The sequence below is a fragment of the Danio rerio genome, chromosome 10, assembly GCF_052040795.2.
Source record: "Danio rerio strain M-AB ecotype USA chromosome 10, GRCz13ab, whole genome shotgun sequence".
Classification (NCBI taxonomy): Eukaryota; Metazoa; Chordata; class Actinopteri; order Cypriniformes; family Danionidae; genus Danio; species Danio rerio.
The window spans coordinates 7,374,512-7,399,153 of record NC_141030.1 but is presented as its reverse complement, the minus strand read 5'-3'; the positions used below and the strand labels follow the sequence as shown (position 1 = coordinate 7,399,153).

Genomic DNA, 24,642 nt, shown 5'->3' with positions numbered 1-24,642 from the left:
TTTAAGCTATATTTATTTCCTATAGTCTACAGAACAAACCACTGTTATACAATGCCTTGTCTAATTACCCTAGCCTGCCTATTAAACCTAATTAACCTATAGCTACCTAGTTAACCTAGCCTTTAAATGTCACTTTAAGCTGTATAGAATTGTCTTGAAAAATATCTAGTCAAATATAATTTACTCATGGCAAAGATAAAATAAATCAGCTATTAGAAATGAGTTATTAAAATTATTATGTTTAGAAATGTGTTGAAGAAATCTTCTCTCCATTAAACAGAAATTAGGGAAAAAATAAACAAGCAGTCTAATAATTCAGGGGGTCTAATAATTCTAATCATTCTGACTTCAACTGTATATTCAGATATATTCACAACTTCTTCTGCAATTCCTAATACATGAAGATAAAACATCTCCTCCTCCAGTGGGATTTGTTAAGAACAGGATCTGATTAGGTCAAATGATGTCTGAATTCATGTGCTTATGGCAAAGATGAAACAAACTGTCATGTTTGATTCGGCTGTTAGTATGAGTAATTCTAGAAGAGGGTCAGAAGTTACTTACAGGGCCATGAAGGTCTGTGTTGAGCAGCATTAGTGCACAGGTAAGGCAATGAACTCCATCTGCAAGCATCAATGAAACATTTGGTCACATCACGAACGCACTCGCATTCAGGTCAAACTATTTTTTTTATCATAACTTCTGATATTACACACATTCATCTCTGCATCAGGAGACAAAGTCTAACATCACTTCCATGGCAACAGTCTTAGCAACAAGGAGATGCTTTAGCTTTTACCCATATACTGGTCGTAGCTGTTACTAAGACGGTTGCTATGGAAGAAACACGGCGGAGTGATAGTGAATGAGCGATTAGACACGATCGTGTTTTATGGAGAATTAGTGTAAGGAACTACTTCAAATGATTGGATTCATCAAAGGGAGAACTAGCAAACACAACAGTTTTACTTATAGAATTCATGTACAGGGTTTCTGCAGGTTTCACCAAGTAAAAATTAAGACTTTTTAAGACATTTCTAGACCTATACAGTGCTAAATGCTAAAAAAAATTTCGAATATAGAAATTAGAAAAAAGAAATAGATTTTTACTTTCCCATGTCAAAAAAAAAAGAGTGGAGAAACTACGATGTCAATTGGTATGCAAAACCCCGGCGAGTTAACATTTTAGCAGTTCCGGTTCCCTCGTCCTAAAGTCAATGGTTTTGTCAATTGGATTTTGGTTAAATAGCTTAAATAATGTCCATGGCTAACACAGACTTAAGATGCTTTCACGTTTTTCTCTACGACATAAAATACATCAGTTACACCACACTCTTGATTTTTTTAAAAGGGTTACACTTCTTTAATAAGAATGTTGCTATCAAGTTATTAAATGGGACTACAGGCGATGTCGGAGACATTATACATCATCAAGCTGAACTGGTCTGGAACGCAGCCCGCTTGTGTTGGGCATTTGTATTTGTGTGTTATTTAAGTATTTTCATAAATAGCATTTTATAGTTTGTAGTATTTTTCAAATTGGGAAGAGGTTATAATAGCTTTGGATTTTTCATTAGTATTAGTTTCTAATTCGATTTGACTTTTTGTTTAATTCAGTTAGTTTTATTAGTATTTAGAGGTAGATTTTATTAGCTTGTATATTTTGAAATTATTTAGTTTTAGTTTAGTTTTTATTAGCTTCAGTATTAGTTTTAGTGGGGTTTTTTTCTAAATAAGGAAATTTGTTAAGTGCAAGATTCAAAATCAACAGAATAAATATTGTATAATAAAAACTCATTCCTACATTTTTTGAAACAGGTATTCGGAGGACACACACCATCAACACTATCATCTACCACTACCATCTACCCACCCTCAAATTTAAATACAATAGCCCACAAGATAGCCCATTCTGAGGTTAGATACACAGTAGTGATGGGAAGTTCAGATCTTTAACAAGGATTTTAGGACTCAACATTATGTAGTGAGCAATAGTAATTTCAGGCAGTTAAAACATTATCATGATCTAAAAAATGTATTACAGTAACGTCAACTGAATCATGATTCACTTATTTAAATTCCATTAAGATTTTCTGTTATGAAACAAACTTACGTTTTTTTAACCAGATCCTCTCATTTAATCCCTCGGTTTACCTGCGTTGCAGTTGTTCAAGTTTAGTTCACTCACAGCAGGCTGTCATTTACTGTTTGTGTTCGGTTCAGTGAATCACGCATGCGCAGTATTATTGGTTAACCGCTTCTCAAATTTGATCTCAGTGTAACGTTACTGTTCTAATAACTGAATGAGAGTATATATTGGATTATTTAGAGTTAGAGGGGTGTATTAGGCTTAACAAAAAGTAGTTTTTGAATAAGTGCTTACTGGAGATGCGAATCGCTTCAAATGATTTAGTTCGATTTGGTGAACTAGTTCAACTAGTTTACTTAGAAGATCCGGTTAAAAAGATTCGTTCGCAATCGCGATACAGAAATAAAACCCATTATTTGGCAAAAATGTGTTAAAGTAATAGTTCTAACGCCCCATTCACACGGGGCGTCAGCGTCAACGCTTCTTATTCACTTTGAATGGGTGACGTCATGGCGAACTGCATTGTGGATACATCGGCGCCGCTTAAGAGGCATTGCTCACTGCAGAAGTTGGGACTAGCTCAACTTTTCAAGCGCCGACGGATGCGTCAGCCAATCAGATCGCTGTATGCAAATACACAAGCTAGACAGTGGCCTTTTGCTGACTGAATTTCATTGGCTGACGATTCTATAACGATCGCGTTAGCCCCAACTTTAGACACGCCCTCAGTCAAGAGGTAACGCTGAAGCCTCGTGTGAATGAGGCATAAATGTCTGTATTTAATGCTGTCACCGTGCTGCTGTCATGTCCACTCATTCTTTTTGTCGCGGGAGCAACAGCGAGGATGACTGGAAGAGAGCCGGCTCGATCCGGCCAATGGCAGCAGCCGGACTACAGACTCTGAGGTTCCACACAGGTCAAACACCAGCAGCGCGAATTAGATTTACTTCCAAAAACCTTACAGTAAGATTATGTATTAAATACATTTACAAATACGAAAACGAAGGAGTTTTTTGCTATAATTTTAGTTAATTTACTTTAGTTTTGTATGTACACAATACAGTTTCAGTTAGTTCTAGTTTTTTTTTTTTTTAACTTGTTTTTATTTATTTTTTTCAGTTAACGACAATTATTTTAAATTTTAGTTTTCGTTTTTTTTTTGTTTATTTTCGTTAACTATAATAACCTTGATTAGGAATTTATATTATGTGTAGATAATGCCTTGTCGAGACCATCAAGACGGATTAATTTTTTGATCATATATTGTAATTAAATGATATTATGAAGATACTGCTTATCAGTGCAGCCTGTCTCTTTCCTGCTCTCAGTAATGCAAATGTGTGAATAAATGTGTAAAAATAAATTGATTTTTCGACTGTTTTTTTTTTTATCATCTGAACACATTTAACTCTGTCATAACTGCAATATTTACACTCCTCAAAATGTAAAACCTCCTTAGCATATGTGACTGTCTGGGCTGCTTTTCACTGTACTTCGTGACTTAGTTATTAAAAAGGAGTTATTAAAACCATAATGTTTAGAAATGTGTTGAGAAAATCTTCTCTACATTAAACAGAAATTGACAAAAATAAACAGGGCAGCTAATAATTCAGGGGGTTAATAATTCTGACTTCAACTGTAACTATGTCTAAATTAAATCTAGAAAAAGATGTTTTAAAATTGGTTTTCTCTTTAAAAATGATAAAATTTGATAAAATCTGCAAGTACAGCCCTCACAAATCTATCTTTTAAATTAGTATATTTAATAGGAAGCTATACAATATTATATTTGCGTTAATAAATTAGATTAGTCAGTACTGTAGCCAAAGCTGGAGCATATCTAACAAAATAACTTACAATAACGGTTCAAAGACTAGTACACCCAAATTTATATGTAATAGAAAAGTATTAAAGGCAAATTTTAAAAGAGGAAAAATCAAGAGAAGCAAAAATTTTTTTTTTTGAAAAATGTAGATAAAAATTTTCTAGTTTGTATTTTATTTATTTTTTATTTTTTGTAATATTTTGCTTGAATTTAATTGTATTATCTTTCAATTTCTAAACATGTTTGGTGACTAAAATATTATATTAATAAATATATCTATTCAAAAAATCTGTTTTTGTTTATATATATATATAAACAAAATATATTGCCTATATTCCCTGAGAAATTGATAAAAATATTCATTTTCAAAATGGGGAGTACTCAATTATGCTGAGCATTGCATTTATAATTAAAAACATTACATCAAAACATACCCAAATAAGTTATAAAATCAATGTGCTAGCAGTAAGCAAGTGATACTTAAAAGTTTTTGTATATTTGATTACCACCACTGAAACTGAAGAATAACATACCATCTGTGAGTCAATATAATCATTTCATCAGATGATTAAATCCCGAACTCCACGTGAAAGGCTTACCATAATTAATCCCATACATATTTGATTGATCAGAAATGCTAATCTTGTAATGAATGAGACCGTGAGAAAGGTTGCGTAAAGTTGACGGGCTGTACCTTGTGCGGTGATGATGGTGGGATTACACTGATAGTACCGATTAGAGAAATGAATTAACACCCGCTCCCTCTCCTGAGTCTCGCCCATTAGCGAGAATGCTTTCAGAAAACATCTGCAACAGAAAAAAGCAACAGAACATGGTGATGATGGGTGTTGTTTGTAGCTCATATGTGAAGGCTTTGGCCCATCAGACGTCCAGTTTCAAACACAACATGAAAAACAAGAGCTGCAAACTGTTCTGGCCACAGCAGAAAACATTAATGTTGTGTGTGTGGGAAGACTATTGAAAAAATAATGGTTCAAAATCATAGGAATGGAAAAGTTTGTGAATACTGGGCAATTATTTCAACTTTGGTAAGAAAGAAGACTGCTAACACTGACCTAAAACAACAGTAATCCCAATATACTTGTTAAACAAAACATGTTCATCATACTTCAACATGCACAGTAAAAATGTTGGGTTCCACACAATCAATTTGTGTTAGGGCAACATGAAAGAATTAAGCTAGCTTATTAGATTTTACAAATGTAAGTAGGTTAAACATAAAACAATCAAGTAGTCCAAAAAAAAAAAAATCAGTAATTGTGTTGTTTCAGTACACTGTAAAATAATTCTGGGTTCCATACAATAGATTTGTGTTTGGACAACATGAAGAAATTACAATAGATTATTAGTTTTTCCAAATATAAGTGGATTAAGCATTTTAATTAAGTGAAAACTAAAGAATTGTGTTGTTTCAGCTCATTTTAAATTAGTTTGAACAACAGAAGACAGTATTTTTTTGAGGGTATATTTTATAGTTTGAACAAACAACTAACGTCATTTTTGAGTGTGTTCAGGGTGGTGTTTCCCACAAAGTTTACACTAATATGTTTTATTTTTAAAATGCATAAATTTTACTACGCTTACGCCTTCCGTCCGACTACACTGGAGTTTTTTGGCCCGTTTCCACTGAGTGGTACGGTACGGCATGGTTCGGTTTGGTACGCTTTTATGGTCGTTTCCATTGTCAAAAGGCATACCGCACCAAACCGTACCACTTTTTCGGCAACCTTTCGAAAGGGTACCAAACAGGAGAAAGGGTATCAAAAGGCGGAGCTTAACGCGCAGATGAATGCTATTGGTTTACAGAAATGCATCATTCGCTTGCGCAACAAGCCAGAATCCAAACAAAAGAGCCGCCATGTTTAAAATACACAGCGAGAGATTACAGCGGAATTATATATACATATAATAGTAAGCCATGGTCGACTTGGGCTCAAACAAACCTTGATGTCATCTTGATGAACAGCCACAAAACCAAAAAGAAGAGTAGATTTACCCTGTGTCCCGTAGTTTTTTTACGAGCCAGTCTGAAGCGCAAGCGGTTTCGCTTTCTTCCTTGCGCTTGCTGCGCGTCTATATCTGAAATAACAAACTGTGGAAACGCAAGCCTAATAAAGGTGACCCGTACCGACCCTAACCGTGCTCTACTGTAGGAGTCATGGAGAGACCATTGAGAGACCCTGGAGAGAGCCATTTGAGTGCCAAAAACGAAGCTTTCTGAAAATATTGAAGAGTTCGTTTTCATTCTAAAACGCTGCTGCTCTGTATTATTTTCAATCAGAACACATTGACGACAATTCATCTGCAATGCTCTCAGATCGCGTTTTTGATTGTTCACACTGTGTGACTTTCAGTTACGTGAATGAGCACAGATTTGCCTGTGATTTCAGGCAGTTGTCAGCAATTCCTCAAAACTGTCGAGTCAAAATCAGGGCTAAACTCATGCAGTCTGAACTCGGCATTGGTCATCAGGATATTTGGAAACATTGTTATCAAGACACCCAGCCCAGAAAGTTTAATTGGCATACAAATAACAGCCAGATCTAATTAGAACTTGAAAATATATAATTAAAAACACTATAATAGACAACTTTAAATGAGCTCATTAACAACATTATTCATTCAACAAGTCAGACATCAGACTATAAATACTTGAAGTGACGTACCTGAGCGATTGGTCCAATGTCTGGTCTGTAAACTCAAAGAACGTGAGGTACTCTTCTGCAACCATCTTACTGAAGTCATTACTGTGAGGGCAAACAGACAATGTCACATTTTACAATGCATCCCATTATAACAAAGATTTTTAAAGAATGATTCACCTGACTCGATACGATTCACGATACTAATCTCACAATTCAGTCACTATTTTGTATAGAGGTGTGAACCTACAAGCTATTGATTCGGTTCAATTCGATATCACGGTGCATTGACAATGCTTTCCATACACAATTACATTTTACTTCACAGCACAAGATAAATGTATAAATATATTTACATTTTTTAATTATTTGTAATACAATTTTATCCATTAATACAAGCAGTCAGGACTGGACCTTTATACTTAAATACTTAAGTTCATACACAGAACAACATGATCATGTACAGCAAATAAACAAATGTAAATATCCTGCTTGTTTTATAAGCCCTGTCGAGCGAGTTCATACTCCATTATGACTGGTCAGGCGCTCAACAGAAAGGGCTGCGATTGGCTCTAAGGGTCTGTCACTGTTCACCGATGAGTGACACTGATAAACGGCAGCGGCGATCACAGCTGCTCCTTGATAGACGCGGTGGAGAAAACTCACTCTGCAGACATGCACTCGTGTCTGGATCCACAAGTATCCCTGTAACAGCCAAGAGAAGAGGAAAAGTTCCCCAGCAGGTCAAACGGGCCACATTGAGAGAAAGAAATGGAGTTTACACAGTTTGAAGTTCATTGGCTTTTTCCCGCACGTGAATTCTGACCAATCAGTAAGCAGTTTAGGAATTATCTTCACCAACATCTGGCCAATGAGAGTGGTGGATTTTGTCAGATGACTGCATTTTGGTTTGTTTCAACTGGTTCGGATCAAAGCCAGCAGTGTGGTGTGAAAACGACCCAAAGACGGCAGAAAATGCAACAATGTATCATTTATTTGGTCCGGACCAAATGAACCTAACTACAGATGTGAAAGCACCCTGAGTTTGTTTAATATATTTTCATTAAAGTGGAATCCAATGAACAAAATAAGGTAAACTTGGCTGAGTGCTTCATTTCCACTTTAAATGTCTTAACACTAAAAAAAAAAAATTACTCAGGTGAGATTCGAACTCGGGTTGGCAGCGTCATAACGCAACGTGCTGACCACTGGACCACAATGGTGCTATTGTACCGGTGTGTTTGGAATAAAAAAAAGAAGTATTGCACTGTCATCTGAAAGACTTTTAACCACTGTATTACTTTCTATTGATGACTTCATGAAAAAAGCACAAGAAAGAGACGCTTTGAAACAGAAGCTTATTTTATCAACGTGCTTTAAGCTTTGTGCCACCCTGCTGCTTAAAAACATAGTCTATTTAGAAAAAAACAAATATTTTCTGTTTATCATCAACATCATTATTAATAATAATAAAAATTTAAATCAGTGCGCTTTTGATTTGATGTGCGATTAAACTTTGAAGTCAAGCTTTTCTTCTTCCGCTTCTAAAGAATATCCACAGAGGACCAAGTTCCCTTTTGTTGACCGGGTTCATCATCTCCCAGTGGCTCAGTCATAAGTAACTTACCTCTCCTGCCAGAGACCCGGGTTCAATCCCCGACTCTGACAGATGAACTTATGCTTGATATCAACACAGTAAGCACATTGTATATGAGGAAAAGTCCCGCAAGCAGGTCGATTTAATTAAGATGATATGAAGAAGACCAAAATAAAGAAGATGCTCAGACAAGAAACAGCCGACGAAGAAGACCAAGACAAAGAAGATGATCAGGCGAAGAAGCAGACGATGAAGAAGACCAAAATAAAGAAGATGAGCAGACGATAAAGATGATCAGACAAAGAAGATGATCAGACAAAGAAGCAAATGACGAAGAACACCAAGACAAAGAAGATAATCAGACGAAGAAGCAGGTGACGAATGAGACCAAAACAAAGAAGATAATCAGACGAAGAAGACCAAGACAAAGAAAATGATCAGACGACGAAGACCAAAATAAAGAAGATGATCAGACCAAGAAGAAGATAATTAGACAACAAAGAAGACCAAAATCAAGAAGATGATCAGGAGACGAAGAAGACCAAGACAAAGAAGATGATCAGACGAAGAAGCAGACGACAAGAAAGACCAAAACAAAGAAGGTAATTAGGTCAAGTAGCAGAACACTAAGAAGATAAAGACAAGACCAAGAAGACAAAGAAGATGAGCGATGAAGAAGTGGACTACCAAGAAAAAGACAAATCAGACAAAGAAGTGAACGACCAAGATGAAGAAGTTAACAAAGAAGACCAAGACAAAGAAGATAATCAGATGAAAAAGAAAACGACCAATTAGAAGACAAAAATGACGACGATGATGACCAAGACAATGGTGAATGGTAAAAAAGATGTCCAGACAAAGAAGATGATGACAAGTACCAAATAAGATACCTAAGAAGAAGATGATGAAGACCAAGATGAAGAAGAGGTTGACCAAGAAGATGATCAGATGAAAAAGAAGATGATGAAGAAGACAAAGACAAAGAAAGTGATCAGACGAAAAGGAGAACGACCAAGATGAAGAGGACAAAGAAGAAATGAAAAGAGCATTTTCCATTGACATTTACCGCCTCGTGACTAAAAGGGCGCCAATGTGATCGTACACACCAACGTGCAAAATGCCAGCGGTAAAAGCGTTATTTTTAAAGAAATGCCTCATATTCGTTCTGATTGGTCTTCTCCAACAATCAGATTGGCACTTTTGTTCATGTGCACGGAGCTGCTGAAGTTACAGTAAACAGCACTTAAAGGCGCCCAACCGCAAAACTGTCAATGCGAGCGCACATTGAAGAAGATGCCCAGAGGTGATTTGAACGTGGAGCTGTTTTTTGCACTGGTGAACAATAATAATTTCTTCGTCGCTAGAGCTGGAGCTGCATGCATATCAGTATGTTGTTGGAGACCCATAAAACCGAAATATGACCCTTTTTAATGTATAATAGGGGCTCTTTAATAGTTTTTTTATAGGCATATATACATATATAGACATCTGTTACTAGTAGTTTTCATTGTGTCGACAGTTTATGTGCATTACATTTATTGTTGTTAGTGTAAGTAAACAACTTTTTGCAGTATCTGCACAGTTTTTGTTTTATCTGGCGCACTTTATCGCTGTCATTTTACTCTGCCGCCCCACTCGAAGATAATGTGCAGTTAAAGAGAGTTTGCACCTATAAAAACAGCTCTCCCGCTGTTCAAAAAATGCATCGCGATTCGTTCAACATTTCGACCGATTTAAATAGTCACATATTTGAATCAATTTTCAACGGACTAACAGTGAATCGTTATATCCCTAGAAATTATATCAGCAACAGCTCAACGTGGCTTGAACTCACAGTCTCTGGTATCTGCTAATAATATCTGATGCGCACAATAATCACACATCAGATCAATTTATACTCACTGCATGTGTGAAATATCAGCTTGACACAGAAATCGGACATACTGAAGATCAGAGCGTTTCAGTAGTGAATTATGAGCAACCCTGAAAAGAATCTAATCTACCCAGACACAACTCTATAATGGAGAGGGTTGCACAAGGAAACTAAAGCAGTATAAAGCACATTATATAAGAAACATGCATTCCCAGACAGACATGTGAATGAGTTTACTGCAGTGCTAGAAGACGGAGACATTCAAGGTTCTGGATTCAGGAACTGAAATACAGAATTGGATTAGATTCCCTCACACTGTTTAGTGTACAACTGAAAGTGTGGAAAGAGGAGGAGAATAAAGTTTAAAATACAGATTTATTAATATTAATGTTATTCATTCATTCATTCAATCAATCATTTATTTTCCTTCAGCTTAGTCCCTTTATCCATCAGGGGTCATATATTTTATGCAGTGAAAGCCCTTCAAGCTGCAGCCCAGTAATAGGAAATGCCCATACACACTCAAACACACTCATACACTACGGCCAATTTAGTTTATTCAAAATAACCTGTAGCACATGTCTTTGGACTTTGGGGGAAACCGGAGCACCCGGAGGAAACCCACATGCAAACTACACAAAAAAGCCAACTGGACCAGCCAAGACTCAAACCAGCAACCTTCTTCCTGTGAGGCGACAACTGAGCCACCGTGTCCACAATGTTATTCATGAATCTTCATTTTATATTTATTTTATTTACTGGAAAATAAATATTAATATTTAACTTTAGATTTTTCAGGGTTTGATATGTCAAGGATTCATCTTTACCCATGTTTGTATTTTTCTCTTATTCTCTCCATCTCCATATTAGATCTAAGTCCTGTCTTATGCCTAGTTCAGACTGCGTGATTTTAGCCCCGATTTTGGCTCGCCGACAGGTTTTGAGGAATCGCCGACAAATGCCTGAAATCACAGGCAAATCGCTGCTTGTGCACGTGAGTGACAATCACACAGTATAAACGATCAAAGACGCGATCTGAGAGAATCGCCGATGAGTCGCCGATGCCTGCGAGATATTTGGCATGCTAAATATCTGGAGCTGTCGGCGATTCAAATCATGCCGTGTGAATTGAGTTTTGACTGAAAATAACATCAGCGATCGATTACAGCCAATGAAAGAGCAGCTTTCACTTGTGTGTGTGTGTGTGTACCTGCTGCAGGCCAGCGGGAGGCTGGGGGAGAAGGTAAAAGCGCTCTTTTTCGGTTTATTTGGACCCACGAAATAGAGGAAAAAGTAGTGGAGGTTTGACAGGACTCAGGAGCAACCGTGTCTGTTTGACGTTTCATACAGAAAGAAATTAATTTATTATCAACGTTGAGGAGAAATGGCTAATTCCCTTTAAACCCAGGTGAGCAAACATGTACATTTTCTACCCCATAAAAGGCTTCTTTCTCATTATGTAGTTAATAACAAAAGATATACTACATGTTTTTGGCTGTGAGACGTAGTTTGGACGAAGTTGTCGGCGATTCTCCCTATAGTAAAGTCATGCAATGTGAATGTCCATGTCGCCGAACCATCTTGCAGTGTAAACAAAGCAGCGACGAAACGCTAGCCCAGATAGTCATGCAGTGTGAAAACATCTGTGACACGACTAGTTTGAAAATCATGCAGTCTGAACTCGGCATTAGTCAGCATGATGACATTCTCCTGGATGGGTTTGAGAACTGCACTGGCATCTCCGAATAGGCATTAGCATGACCTACACCCTACCTATACTATTTCTACCGGTTTGTTTGTGTTAATGATGTGGTGTCAAACAACATACAAGTTAAGTATGGAGTGCCACATGGCTCAGTATTAGGTCTGCTACTTTTCTCCACATATATGCCAAGAGGAAATCAGCAACCATGGTATTAGATTGGTATTAGATTCTACTGTTACAGAAATAGACCTTAACTTCATAATTCGTTCAGGCTTGATAATCTCTCAAATCACTAACGTAAGCAAAGTGTGTGCTTGTTATAAAAATAGTAGGATAGCAATTTTCTTAATTCTTAATTCCTTTATTCTGACAAAACACAGGCATTTGCGTTTGTACACAAAAAACTCAGAACATATAATCTGTCTTTTTAAAAAAAAAAATCAATGTTTTGCCATTTTCAATTTAAGAACCAGAGAAAAATGTAATGATGAAATGTCTTCCTCCAGGAAAGCTATCTGTAGCTCCAATTGCATGAGACTATGGGCCAAGATAATGGGTTTATTCTCAGGGAAAGCATGATTTGTTTTGAAATGTGTAGATTTCAATCAAACGTAAATCACTATGCTCTTCCAGATAAGCTTCAAATGACAAGTACCAAAGAAGGTAAGCACTCAATAACTTATTAAATGAACGACAGGAGAAAAAATAAACAAATGACCTTCACAGGACAGAAACTAGCCAGACAGTAATGTGTGTATTGTGGAGCGGGCTAAATCTAAAAAAAAACAAAAAAAACATCTGTATTTTAAAGAAACCGTGCTTTTGTTGCCTTTATTCTTGCCATAATAAAAATATATATTTGTAGAGTAACACATGTTCTGCTGTCATCAATATTTCAATAAACTTTAATAGGTAAAACTGTCCGAGATATGAACAAAAGCAAGTGATGCATCAAAGTTTGATTAAAAAAAAATCTTGAATGGTTATAAACTCTTTATAGTCGTTAAAATAGTTTATAACAACAATAAAAATGTATTTGTTTAAAAATATTGAATGATATTAATGATGTGACTTACTTCCGGAAACTTCCTACTTCTCTGTTTCTCTGTCTGACTTTACAGACCATTTCTTTTGACCGCCCCCTGTTATATCGAGAATATCGCAATGGCGAAAGCGGCAAATATAAAAAGTCTCACCCGTTTCGCGAGGTGCGCGAGCAGTCAGTGGAGGTGCGCGATGCAGCGACAGGCGAAAGTATAAATCGAGCTTAACAGGATAACTGTGTGGCTACAGGCGAAGAATATTGAGAAACAGTGGGACAAGCATGAGACTGTGGACAGCACTTGTCCAGACACAACAGGATAGTAAGACAGGTTGATCATGCAGCTGTGGACAGATGATTTTCAGTCAGAAAGAAAGTGAGACAGGATAAGTGTAAATCTGTGGACAGTGTTGGGTTCAGACAGCAGGAGAGCGAGACAGGATGAGCGTTTGACTGTGGACAACGTTGGTCGTCAAACAGCAGGAGAGTGAGACAGGATAAGTGTAAATCTGTGAACAGTGTTGGTTTCAGACAGCAGGAGAGTGAGACAGGATGAGTGTAAATCTGTGAACAGTGTTGGTCATCAAACAGCAGGAGAGTGAGACAGGATGAGTGTAAATCTGTGGACAGTGTTGGTCGTCAAACAGCAGGGGAGTGAGACAGGATAAGTGTAAATCTGTGGACAGTGTTGGTTTCAGACAGCAGGAGAGTGAGACAGGATGAGTGTAAATCTGTGAACAGTTTTGGTTTCAGACAGCAGGAGAGTGAGACAGGATGAGAATAAATCTGTGAACAGTGTTGGTCGTCAAACAGCAGGAGAGTGAGACAGGATGAGTGTAAATCTGTGAACAGTGTTGGTCGTCAAACAGCAGGAGAGTGAGACAGGATAAGTGTAAATCTGTGAACAGTGTTGGTTTCAGACAGCAGGAGAGTGAGACAGGATGAGTGTAAATATGTGAACAGTTTTGGTCGTCAAACAGCAGGAGAGTGAGACAGGATGAGGATAAATCTGTGGACAGTGTTGGTCGTCAAACAGCAGGAGAGTGAGACAGGATGAGTGTAAATATGTGAACAGTTTTGGTCGTCAAACAGCAGGAGAGTGAGACAGGATGAGGATAAATCTGTGGACAGTGTTGGTCGTCAAACAGCAGGAGAGTGAGACAGGATGAGTGTAAATATGTGAACAGTTTTGGTCGTCAAACAGCAGGAGAGTGAGACAGGATGAGGATAAATCTGTGGACAGTGTTGGTCGTCAAACAGCAGGAGAGTGAGACAGGATGAGTGTAAATATGTGAACAGTGTTGGTCGTCAAACAGCAGGAGAGTGAGACAGGATGAGTGTAAATCTGTGAACAGTTTTGGTCGTCAAACAGCAGGAGAGTGAGACAGGATGAGGATAAATCTGTGAACAGTGTTGGTCGTCAAACAGCAGGAGAGTGAGACAGGATGAGTGTAAATCTGTGAACAGTGTTGGTCGTCAAACAGCAGGAGAGTGAGACAGGATGAGTGTAAATCTGTGAACAGTGTTGGTCGTCAAACAGCAGGAGAGTGAGACAGGATGAGTGTAAATCTGTGAAAAGTTTTGGTCGTCAAACAGCAGGAGAGTGAGACAGGATGAGTGTAAATCTGTGAACAGTTTTGGTCGTCAAACAGCAGGAGAGTGAGACAGGATGAGTGTAAATCTGTGAACAGTTTTGGTCGTCAAACAGCAGGAGAGAGAGACAGGATAAGTGTAAATCTGTGAACAGTTTTGGTCGTCAAACAGCAGGAGAGTGAGACAGGATGAGTGTAAATCTGTGAACAGTTTTGGTCGTCAAACAGCAGGAGAGTGAGACAGGATAAGTGTAAATCTGTGAACAGTTTTGGTCGTCAAACAGCAGGAGAGTGAGACAGGATGAGTGTAAATCTGTGAACAGTTTTGGTCGTCAAACAGCAGGAGAGTGAGACAGGATGAGTGTAAATCTGTGAAAAGTTTTGGTCGTCAAACAGCAGGGGAGTGAGACAGGATAAGTGTAAATCTGTGGACAGTGTTGGTTTCAGACAGCAGGAGAGTGAGACAGGATGAGTGTAAATCTGTGAACAGTTTTGGTTTCAGACAGCAGGAGAGTGAGACAGGATGAGAATAAATCTGTGAACAGTGTTGGTCGTCAAACAGCAGGAGAGTGAGACAGGATGAGTGTAAATCTGTGAACAGTGTTGGTCGTCAAACAGCAGGAGAGTGAGACAGGATAAGTGTAAATCTGTGAACAGTGTTGGTTTCAGACAGCAGGAGAGTGAGACAGGATGAGTGTAAATATGTGAACAGTTTTGGTCGTCAAACAGCAGGAGAGTGAGACAGGATGAGGATAAATCTGTGGACAGTGTTGGTCGTCAAACAGCAGGAGAGTGAGACAGGATGAGTGTAAATATGTGAACAGTTTTGGTCGTCAAACAGCAGGAGAGTGAGACAGGATGAGTGTAAATCTGTGGACAGTGTTGGTCGTCAAACAGCAGGAGAGTGAGACAGGATGAGTGTAAATCTGTGAACAGTTTTGGTCGTCAAACAGCAGGAGAGTGAGACAGGATGAGGATAAATCTGTGAACAGTGTTGGTCGTCAAACAGCAGGAGAGTGAGACAGGATGAGTGTAAATCTGTGAACAGTGTTGGTCGTCAAACAGCAGGAGAGTGAGACAGGATGAGTGTAAATCTGTGAACAGTGTTGGTCGTCAAACAGCAGGAGAGTGAGACAGGATGAGTGTAAATCTGTGAAAAGTTTTGGTCGTCAAACAGCAGGAGAGTGAGACAGGATGAGTGTAAATCTGTGAACAGTTTTGGTCGTCAAACAGCAGGAGAGTGAGACAGGATGAGTGTAAATCTGTGAACAGTGTTGGTCGTCAAACAGCAGGAGAGTGAGACAGGATGAGTGTAAATCTGTGAAAAGTTTTGGTCGTCAAACAGCAGGAGAGTGAGACAGGATAAGTGTAAATCTGTGAACAGTGTTGGTTTCAGACAGCAGGAGAGTGAGACAGGATAAGTATAAATCTGTGAACAGTGTTGGTCGTCAAACAGCAGGAGAGTGAGACAGGATGAGTGTAAATCTGTGAAAAGTTTTGGTCGTCAAACAGCAGGAGAGTGAGACAGGATAAGTGTAAATCTGTGGACAGTGTTGGTTTCAGACAGCAGGAGAGTGAGACAGGATAAGTGTAAATCTGTGGACAGTGTTGGTTTCAGACAGCAGGAGAGTGAGACAGGATGAGTGTAAATCTGTGAACAGTGTTGGTTTCAGACAGCAGGAGAGTGAGACAGGATAAGTGTAAATCTGTGGACAGTGTTGGTTTCAGACAGCAGGAGACTGAGACAGGATAAGTGTAAATCTGTGAACAGTGTTGGTTTCAGACAGCAGGAGAGTGAGACAGGATGAGTGCAGGGCTGTGGAGGTGGTGCTACAAAGCACACTGGAGTAATGATGCTCTCCTCTGGAGTACTGCGTCTGGCACTGAGAGTGCTTATGAATATGGATGTTCAAATCTTTATTTCCAGTGTGTATGTAAATGTGAGGGTTGAACTTGAAGGCTGAGGGTGGTTCTTTGAGGGGAACGAGGGTGCTTAACTGCTCCAGTACAGCCACTGACCTAAGGTCACACACAGATCTGATTGCTTCCGACAGAGACAAAGAAACATATCTGGGAAAGCACTGAGAGTACAGTTCACCACAGTCAAAGCTGCTTCAATTGAGCTGCTGTTTTAAATGCTTATATACAGGCTATATGCAGTGCATAAATGGCATTAGGAACAGGTTATAGGAACAAGATCTTTGAGATGTACAATAAGATAATACTGATTAAAGTGGTGAAAGAGGGAGTGTGAAAGTCGAGAATGTGTAAGATTTATTTCAAAGACAAGTGTAATTAGGTTTCCAAATTACAACTTAAAAATTATTGTCAATTAGTCAAGTCAAATCTAATTATATGGCATTTTCAACATGGCTTTAAAGAATAATCCAACCGTTTTGTAAGAAGTCTAATCGCCTATCCTAGTTGTAGGAACAACAAATAATAACTTGACTTCTAGCTGATCATTTGGTATCAGAAATGGCTTATATGAAAGATAAATGCTTCTAAATTATGATAATTTTACCCAAATTAAATATGATCATGCCGTGATTTTTAATTATTTAATTAGGACAGTAAGGTCTGACTTTGCATAGACAAAAGTCTTGTCAACAAAAAAAATTTACAGTTTAGAATCATCTGGAATGGCAAAGAAAGCATTTTTGCAGGACTCCCAGAGTTCATCAAGATTCTTTGGGTTCATCTTCAATGCCTCCTCCATTTTATCCCAGACATGCTCAATAACGTTTATGTCTGGTGATTGTGCTGGCCAATCCAGGAGCACCTTGACCTTTGCTTTCAGGAACGTTGATATGGAGGCTGAAGTAAGACAAGGACCGCTATCATGCTGAGGAATTTTCCTTCTCCTGAGGTTGGTGATATAATGGGCAGCACAAATGTCTTGATACCTCAGGCTTATGATGTTGCCATCCACTCTCCAGATCCTTCCCACGACCCCATAGTGAATGTAACCCCAAACCATGATTTTTCCTTTAGCATCTTGACTGATTTCTTGAGAATTTTAGGTCCATGTGGGTTCTGATAGGTCTTCTGCAGTATTTGTGATGATTGGGATGCAGTTCAACCAATGATTCTTTAGAAAATCTACCTTCTGCCACTTTTCCAAAACAATCAACTAAAAGTCAAGTTATTATTTGTTGCTCTAAGAACTGGGATCGACGACAATACTTTTGTCAGGTACTGTATTGTACACTGTTAAGACAGTTTAGATATGAAGTAAACTTGAGACTATAGAATTCTAGGTTGGTGAAGGTCTTGTTATGAGTTTTGGTAACACTCACTAAAATCCAGGAACTTATTATGATGCCTATTATTAAAGCATTGGCTGTTTGTTAATCAAAGTGCATAATATTCTGCATTATTATGTCATAAACCTACCCAATTCCTAAAAAAAAGGGAAAAAAAGATACCAAATAGGGATTTTAACAATTACTCAATTATTGATTAATTATTGAGAAGTCTTTAATTGATAGACCTAATAGATAACCGATAAGGCATGGACATTTAAAAGATAAATTATGCACTCAAAAAAATCAACTAGGCAAGTATTGGATTTACAAAATAAAAATTTGTCATATAAAGAACAAATCAAGTTTACGTATGTTAAATGATTAATTCATGTTCTTTGAAACTGAATCAAGAAATAATCAAATGAATTTGATCAGAACATGTTGAATCAATGAGACTGAGGCGCTTCAAATCGACAACTCACTCTGGAGAGTCACTTCGCGCATATCAGTAGGTGGCGGTAGTGCGTTTGGATGACACCATACGAAAACAACAAGAAGAAGTATCACCGTGTGTTTTCGGCACAGTTTGGAAATTGGTTTTCCCAAGAGCTTGAATGTTATGCATGTTATGTTGTTGGCTATATGTTTCCTATACATTTTATACTTTTACATTTTGAATAGGAGTACCAAAGTGAAGAAAGCTGTTTAAACTCAATTGGTAGAAAAATGATGTTAACGTCCTACAGGTATTGCTTGGGGATCAGTTTCCTTAAGAGCCAAGGTTATTTTGTTGGCTAAATGTTTCTTATACATTTTATATTACATATTACAATTTTGGATATTATATAACATGTTGTATCATAATATTAAAGAAGAAATTTGTTTAAATGTGATTGGTGCCTGCTAAAGGCTATAATAAAAGATATATATATATATATATATATAACATGTTTTCTGTCCTTTTTGTGTTGAATTACTTAATTTTAAATCTTGCTTCATAGTATTGTAATTTAAAAAATGTCATTTAAACAACAGGACGAGGCAGTGGCGCAGTGGGTAGAACGTTCGCCTCACAGCAAGAAGGTTCGCTGGTTCGAACCTCGGCTCAGTTGACGTTTCTGTGTGGAGTTTGCATGCTCTCCCTGCCTTCGCGTGGGTTTCCTCCGGGTGCTCCGGTTTCCCCCACAGTCCAAAGACATGTGGTACAGGTGAATTGGGTAGGCTAAATTGTCTGTAGTGTATGAGTGTGTGTGTGAATGTTTCCCAGATGGGTTGCGGCTGGAAGGGCATCTGCTGCATAAAAAACTTGCTGGATAAGTTGGCGGTTCATTCCGCTGTGGTGACCCCGGATTAATAAAGGGACTAAGCCGACAAGAAAATGAATAAATGAATGAATTTAAACAACAATATTGAACAAGAACTAGCTGATTTAACAAGACATAATTTTGTTAAAGTAAAGCTTTAGTGTTACATTGAGTAAATTAGAATCATTTTAATTAGAATAACACAATACAAACATTTTGAGTCAATTACTTGCAAAGAAGTTAGACTGACATATTGAAACCATGTTTTATCTACAAATGTGCTTTGTGTTCATACAACATGTTCAAAGCAGTTCAGGTTTACTTGATTGGATTAGATGCATAAAGGGTGCCACGATTAAATCGTGTTCATTCAACAATTTTTTTTTTTTTGAGTGTGCGAGGTGCTGCCGTTAATCCGTGGGTCAGGTAATCTTAAAACAGATTGCATGATATTTAAGTATGAATGGGCCTTGCATGGATGAGATCAATCATTGGTTATGCAAACTTCAACTACTTTCTATAAAATATTAAGGTGTTTTAATCAATTGTGACACACTGGCAAAAATATGCCTTTAATTTAAAAATCGCACTTCATGGCCAGACATGCGGTGAACATCTTCGTTCTCACTACAAGTTTCCCTCATCCTTAATCATTCTCAATCAGAAAAAAAGTTCAGTGCTGCGAATTTTGTTATGCCTGTTCTGCATCATTGTGGTCAAATTACTTTTTAATTTAGGATTTTGTCATTAACTATAAAAACAATATTTGGAATATTTCAATTTTATTTTATTTATATTAAAATGTCATTAAACAAATGTGTTTTGGCGCTAAAGCATACAGCAAACCTTGTTTTGAAGCAATTCACCTCAAATGTAATTCGTTCTTCTTTCTTTCTTTTTAGATAACTTACAAACAAAAAACACATGAAAATTATGATACAATATATATCAAACAAAATTCAACAAAAATAGCCTATATGAAGTGTATTATTCTTTTACTGTCTATCCGCTACACAACTTTGCGGTGATGATTTGTTTCACTCTGTGGAAAATAAGGATTTAATTAATAAAGCACTGTAGTTTTATCACAAAACTCTTGCTACATTTTAATAGAAATCAATATTTTACAGATTATGTGTTAAGCATCTGATTTTTCCTCAATGCTGATGTGCTTTCATTTTTCCATCAGTCAAGGGATTGTTTTGACAGAACAAAAGTTTAAATGCTAAAACGGCTTGCCATAGACTGTGAGTCATGTCAGTGAGGCCATATCAGTTTGAGCTTGAATCAGACACAGAAAATGAAGAGGACACAGCTAAACCCATACAAACGCGACTCTTGTAAGATGTTTCTGAATGGTTTCTCTTTCTGTTCGTTTGTAAGAAGAGGAATGTGGTCAAGCCATCAGCATTTCATTTCATTTCATTTCAGCATCACATACTAGTGTAAATAGGAAATGGTACATTATAAGATGGCTGTGAAGACTTCGTTTCTAATAGGCAGCAGTTAAACGGTCTACTTTGGTTTTTCGTCCACTTTCTCCGGTTTAATCACATCATAAAAATGCAATCAGAATGGCATTGTACTGTAGTAAGACTAGGACAAATTAAAACGCACTTCAGTTATTTCTAAAGAGTATGTTTATGCTGAATAAATATATAAAAAATACACTAAGGCCGTACTCACACTAGGTACAGTTGCCACGCTTGTCCCCCCTCCCGTCTCCCCCGACGGCCCGCGCTCACACCACAAACGGGCTTCTGCACGCTTACGTCATCGCTGCTGTGATGTTCAGTGAGAAGCGCTCTCTCACTCAGCAGCACAGATTTCTCTAGTTATATCGTTTCAGTCGTTTGATATGCCGTCAAATATTTCACCAAACAGTCCTTAGGGATGCGGAGACACGCAGTCAGATATTTCGCAGAACAGATCCGCCACTTTTGGCGCTCATAAACAATCATAAAGCCCTCGTGCTGCTGGAATGAGGAGGTCTGCTGAAGACGCGCAGCTGTCGTGAAGTGAGGAGTTTGCGTCTTTAATAAACTACGACAGTTTGAGTTCACTGAACAGTAAGAATGATTAATAAATCCATATGACACAGTCCCTTAAAAGTCACGTTTCGCTTTCAGTTTCGGGCTTTGGGGCGTTTTGCACTCACACACAAGCGTACCGCTCCAAAGCCCAAGTGAACCGCGCTCAGGCACACCTCTTCCAACCGGGCCAGGGCCGGCCAAGTGAACCGTGCTTGAGCCCAATTCAGCGCACTCACACTTCTCAAACGATCCGGGAAATGGGCCTGGGCACGGTACGGATATCATAGTGTGAGTAGGCCCTAAAAGCAAGGACAAACCTACTCTAAAAACAACAAACTTTTGTAAATAAATAAATAATGAAACATACGTTGTAGGAAAAGGAATAAATGATATGATGTGGTATTTTCTTTATTCTGAGTAAAACGGATGACGAAATTACCGTAATAGTAATACACATGCTCAACAAGGCATTGCTAAACTGATGGGCTGCTGGCTTGAGTAGTAAAACAGGTAGGGGAGGAGGTGGTGGCGGCGCCTCAGGGAGACTTGGGATGTCTGTGCATAATATACCTCATTATTTCAAATGTTAAACTCAAGGAATGCTGACGCAAGCAGATACATTGCAGTCGCTGGTGACAATTGTGGATGTTTACAGGAGGAAAACGGATACATCTGTTTGACAAAGCCCAAGTGAACCTCTCTGGCACACCTCTTTCATCCAGGCCAGGGCCGGCCAATTGAACTGTGCCTGAGAACGTTTCAGAGCACTCAGACTTCTCAAACGATCTGGGAAACAAGTCTGGGCACGGTTCAGATAGCAAAGTGTGCCCTTAGTGTGCATGCATGGTGCGATTACCATTGAGAAGCGGGAAACTCAGAACTGAATTTGTGGCTAAATGCACTCACTTCTTGCCCAGATGTTTGGCGACATCCGAGCGTCGGAAGCCCTCCAGGTGGTAGAGCCGTCTGGCCAGACGTCGGGCAGCTTCCTGATCACTCCGGCTGCCATTGTGGAGAACATCTGTGTCCTTAAGACATTCCACAACATCCATGTCTGAGTCCCAGTCCGACAGCACGTCCTTCAGCCCCGCATCGCTGCTGCACAACACACAACCACACAAGACTGTTCATTAAAATATGTAAACACAGATGTAAACATTGAGTAAAGTTTGTAACAGGAACTGCTAAACTAATCTAACAGCGGTGTGTGATGTATTCAGTGCAACAACTAACAACTTATTATTACATTTTAGAGTCTTATGATAGGTTATATACAGGAATCCTAAAGGAAATTTCATTACGTTTTTAAGACTTTTAAAAGGCCTTCTCTGGATATTTAAAGATCTCGTCGCCACTTTAAGTTCTAATCAGTATCAAACCTTTAACTTAATGAACAGTTGCTAATAAACAGTTGTAGTAAAATAAATGAATGGAGCACAACCATGCAACAGAACTCAGATAAGCTCGGAAGAAACAAAGCTTAAAAGAATAAATTATGTGGGGGTTTTTTCAGTAACAGGCTTCAGCCACTGTTTAAACTCGTCTTTCTCCAACCAGGAGTATGCAAACTTGCATTATCCCATTTTGCCGTCTGTTTTGCTCAATGGCAGGGCTATTCAATTAGCTTGTCATGAGGGCCAGTTCATGAAAAGTATGACAAATGAGGGGCTGGAGAGATATGACTTGCAATATGATTGATAACACAACAGCATATAAGAGCCCATATGATGTAATTTTGCTCCTTAAGACACCTACGTTGTATGTTTCTACCTTAAAATGTTAGTATATTGCATTTTAAAAACTACATAACGTCACTGCATTGTACAATGTTGCTTTCTTTTACAAACATTAAATCTTGTATTTCAAAGCACAACAAAAGCAGTGTGTTGCTGAAGTAGGCTTCTTCTACATTCAGACACATTCATATTTTATGTTTTGAACTGCATATCAATTAGGGATACAACAATTCTAGATTTTGGTTGTATGATTATAGTCTGAAGAATAATCATGGTTTCACAGTTATCACGTCTAATTTAAAGTTAAGCTTCATATTAGAGAAGTATTTAAATGATCGTTTGTTATCATCTGTGTTCATACATACATAATCATTTTATTAATAATTGGTCTATGGCATCTTTTGTTTACATTGTACTGTAAGCCACGCACAACTCTCACCGCTATGGCATGAGATGTTTTCTACTCGGTGCATCTGGAAGGTGTGAGCGCATCACTCAGCTTGAGCGCACATATTGGCATACATTACATTGGCATACATTCTTACATACATTCTTACAAGGCTACATTCATAGCCTTGATGTAGCTATAAGCTCGGAACTTTTAACTAGCACACAGGTGGCATAACTTTGTTTAGTTGCAGCAGTTTCATTCCGTGCAACAGAAACGCGGCGTAGAGAAGACTTTACGATTAAGTATCCAAATGTGTATGGCTGCTCGCGCCACTCACTCGCTTAATGTCAGGTGACTCAGGCTTTGAGTCTAGACTCAGGCTCTGAACTAGGCTTTTTGACTGAACTCAATTTATTTTTGATGTCTTGGTCCCCCTATTTGGAGGGCCGGAACAAATTACATGACATCACCCGAACAGAGGAGCTTAGCCGGACACACCCATCCCAAACGAATCAAAAAAATATATATATATGTATGCATTTTTTGGAGTCAAACACTTTGGACAACGCTTGAACAAAATGTAAGACCCCGTAAAAAAAAAAAAAAAAAAAGACTTTTCAATACCTTTTAAGGGCATTAGTTTTCCCATAATTGATTTATCAACTTTTAAATTTTTCAAGACCCCGCGGAAACCCTGTATGAAATAGTTTTTTTGTATTTTTGTATAGTTTTATGTTATTTATTTATTTTTTTTGTCTTTTTCTAAAACTCCATGCTTTCTATTTCAAATTCTTTGTATTGGGTTTGAGCGGCATGATTAAAATTTGATTCATTCTAATTTTAACAAAAAAAATATAGCATTTATTATCAAAATATTTCTTACAGTAAAAGGGTCATATATGCCATTCAGTTGTCTATTTATGAGTCCACAAAGTGGCGCAAATGGATTTGCTATTTAAACAATGTGGCGCTGAACATAAAAATTAGGGTTTTGCTAGTCAGAAAATAGTCATAAATCGGGGCATACTTTACAGGTCTTGCACCTTATTGCACCGGGTGTATGATAGGGTCCAAAGACAATAAGAAAATGTCCTGACTTTTGCTTCTGCTGGGAGCAGAATCAGACACTTGGAATCTCAGTGTCCAGAGATTAAACGGCCCAACATTTTAAAGTCCAAATTGACAGGCTGACATTACAGAAGACCAATGTCACCACAGGCCTTTGCCAACAGAGATGAAGTCCAAAACTACATCAGAAACAAATGTAACAATCATCACCCGCTGTCCTCCCACATCAATGACATCATCCCAGATCCAATCTGTTTTATTCTGGTTCTGGCAACATTTCAGAGCCGACAGCCACTGAAGGCATAAACATTAGCTGTGCAATAAAAGAGAGAACCTGAAGAAGTTTATGATCCGTCTCAAAGAGCTTCACCTGAGATGTGAACAGAGACGTGACACTGAGATCAGATGAGGAGTGCTGAGGATTGAAAAACACACATGCTTCTCAGTGTGTATTGAGAAATCTGAATTTAGCTGAA

At 38.1% G+C, this 24,642-nt stretch overlaps 2 protein-coding genes across 8 annotated transcripts in view; both read right to left on the bottom strand.

Moving 5' to 3' along the window:
* The window catches only part of tln1 (talin 1), a 1,269,505-nt gene that overhangs the window by 236,502 nt on the left and 1,008,361 nt on the right, over nt 1-24,642 (bottom strand). The window lies entirely within an intron of this gene.
* The window catches only part of psd3l (pleckstrin and Sec7 domain containing 3, like), a 246,352-nt gene that overhangs the window by 122,391 nt on the left and 99,319 nt on the right, over nt 1-24,642 (bottom strand). For all 7 annotated transcript variants that reach the window (XR_015500752.1, XR_015500753.1, XR_015500754.1 and 4 more), the window contains 4 exons: nt 21,878-22,069; nt 6,602-6,682; nt 4,609-4,721; nt 565-623 (listed from right to left, as the gene is read on the bottom strand). Coding sequence is in view for 4 of the 7 variants with exons in the window: in XM_087270097.1 (XP_087126223.1) it covers nt 565-623; nt 4,609-4,721; nt 6,602-6,682; nt 21,878-22,069 (445 nt within the window). In the remaining 3 variants the exon portion in view is untranslated. The remainder of the gene's footprint in view (nt 1-564; nt 624-4,608; nt 4,722-6,601; nt 6,683-21,877; nt 22,070-24,642) is intronic.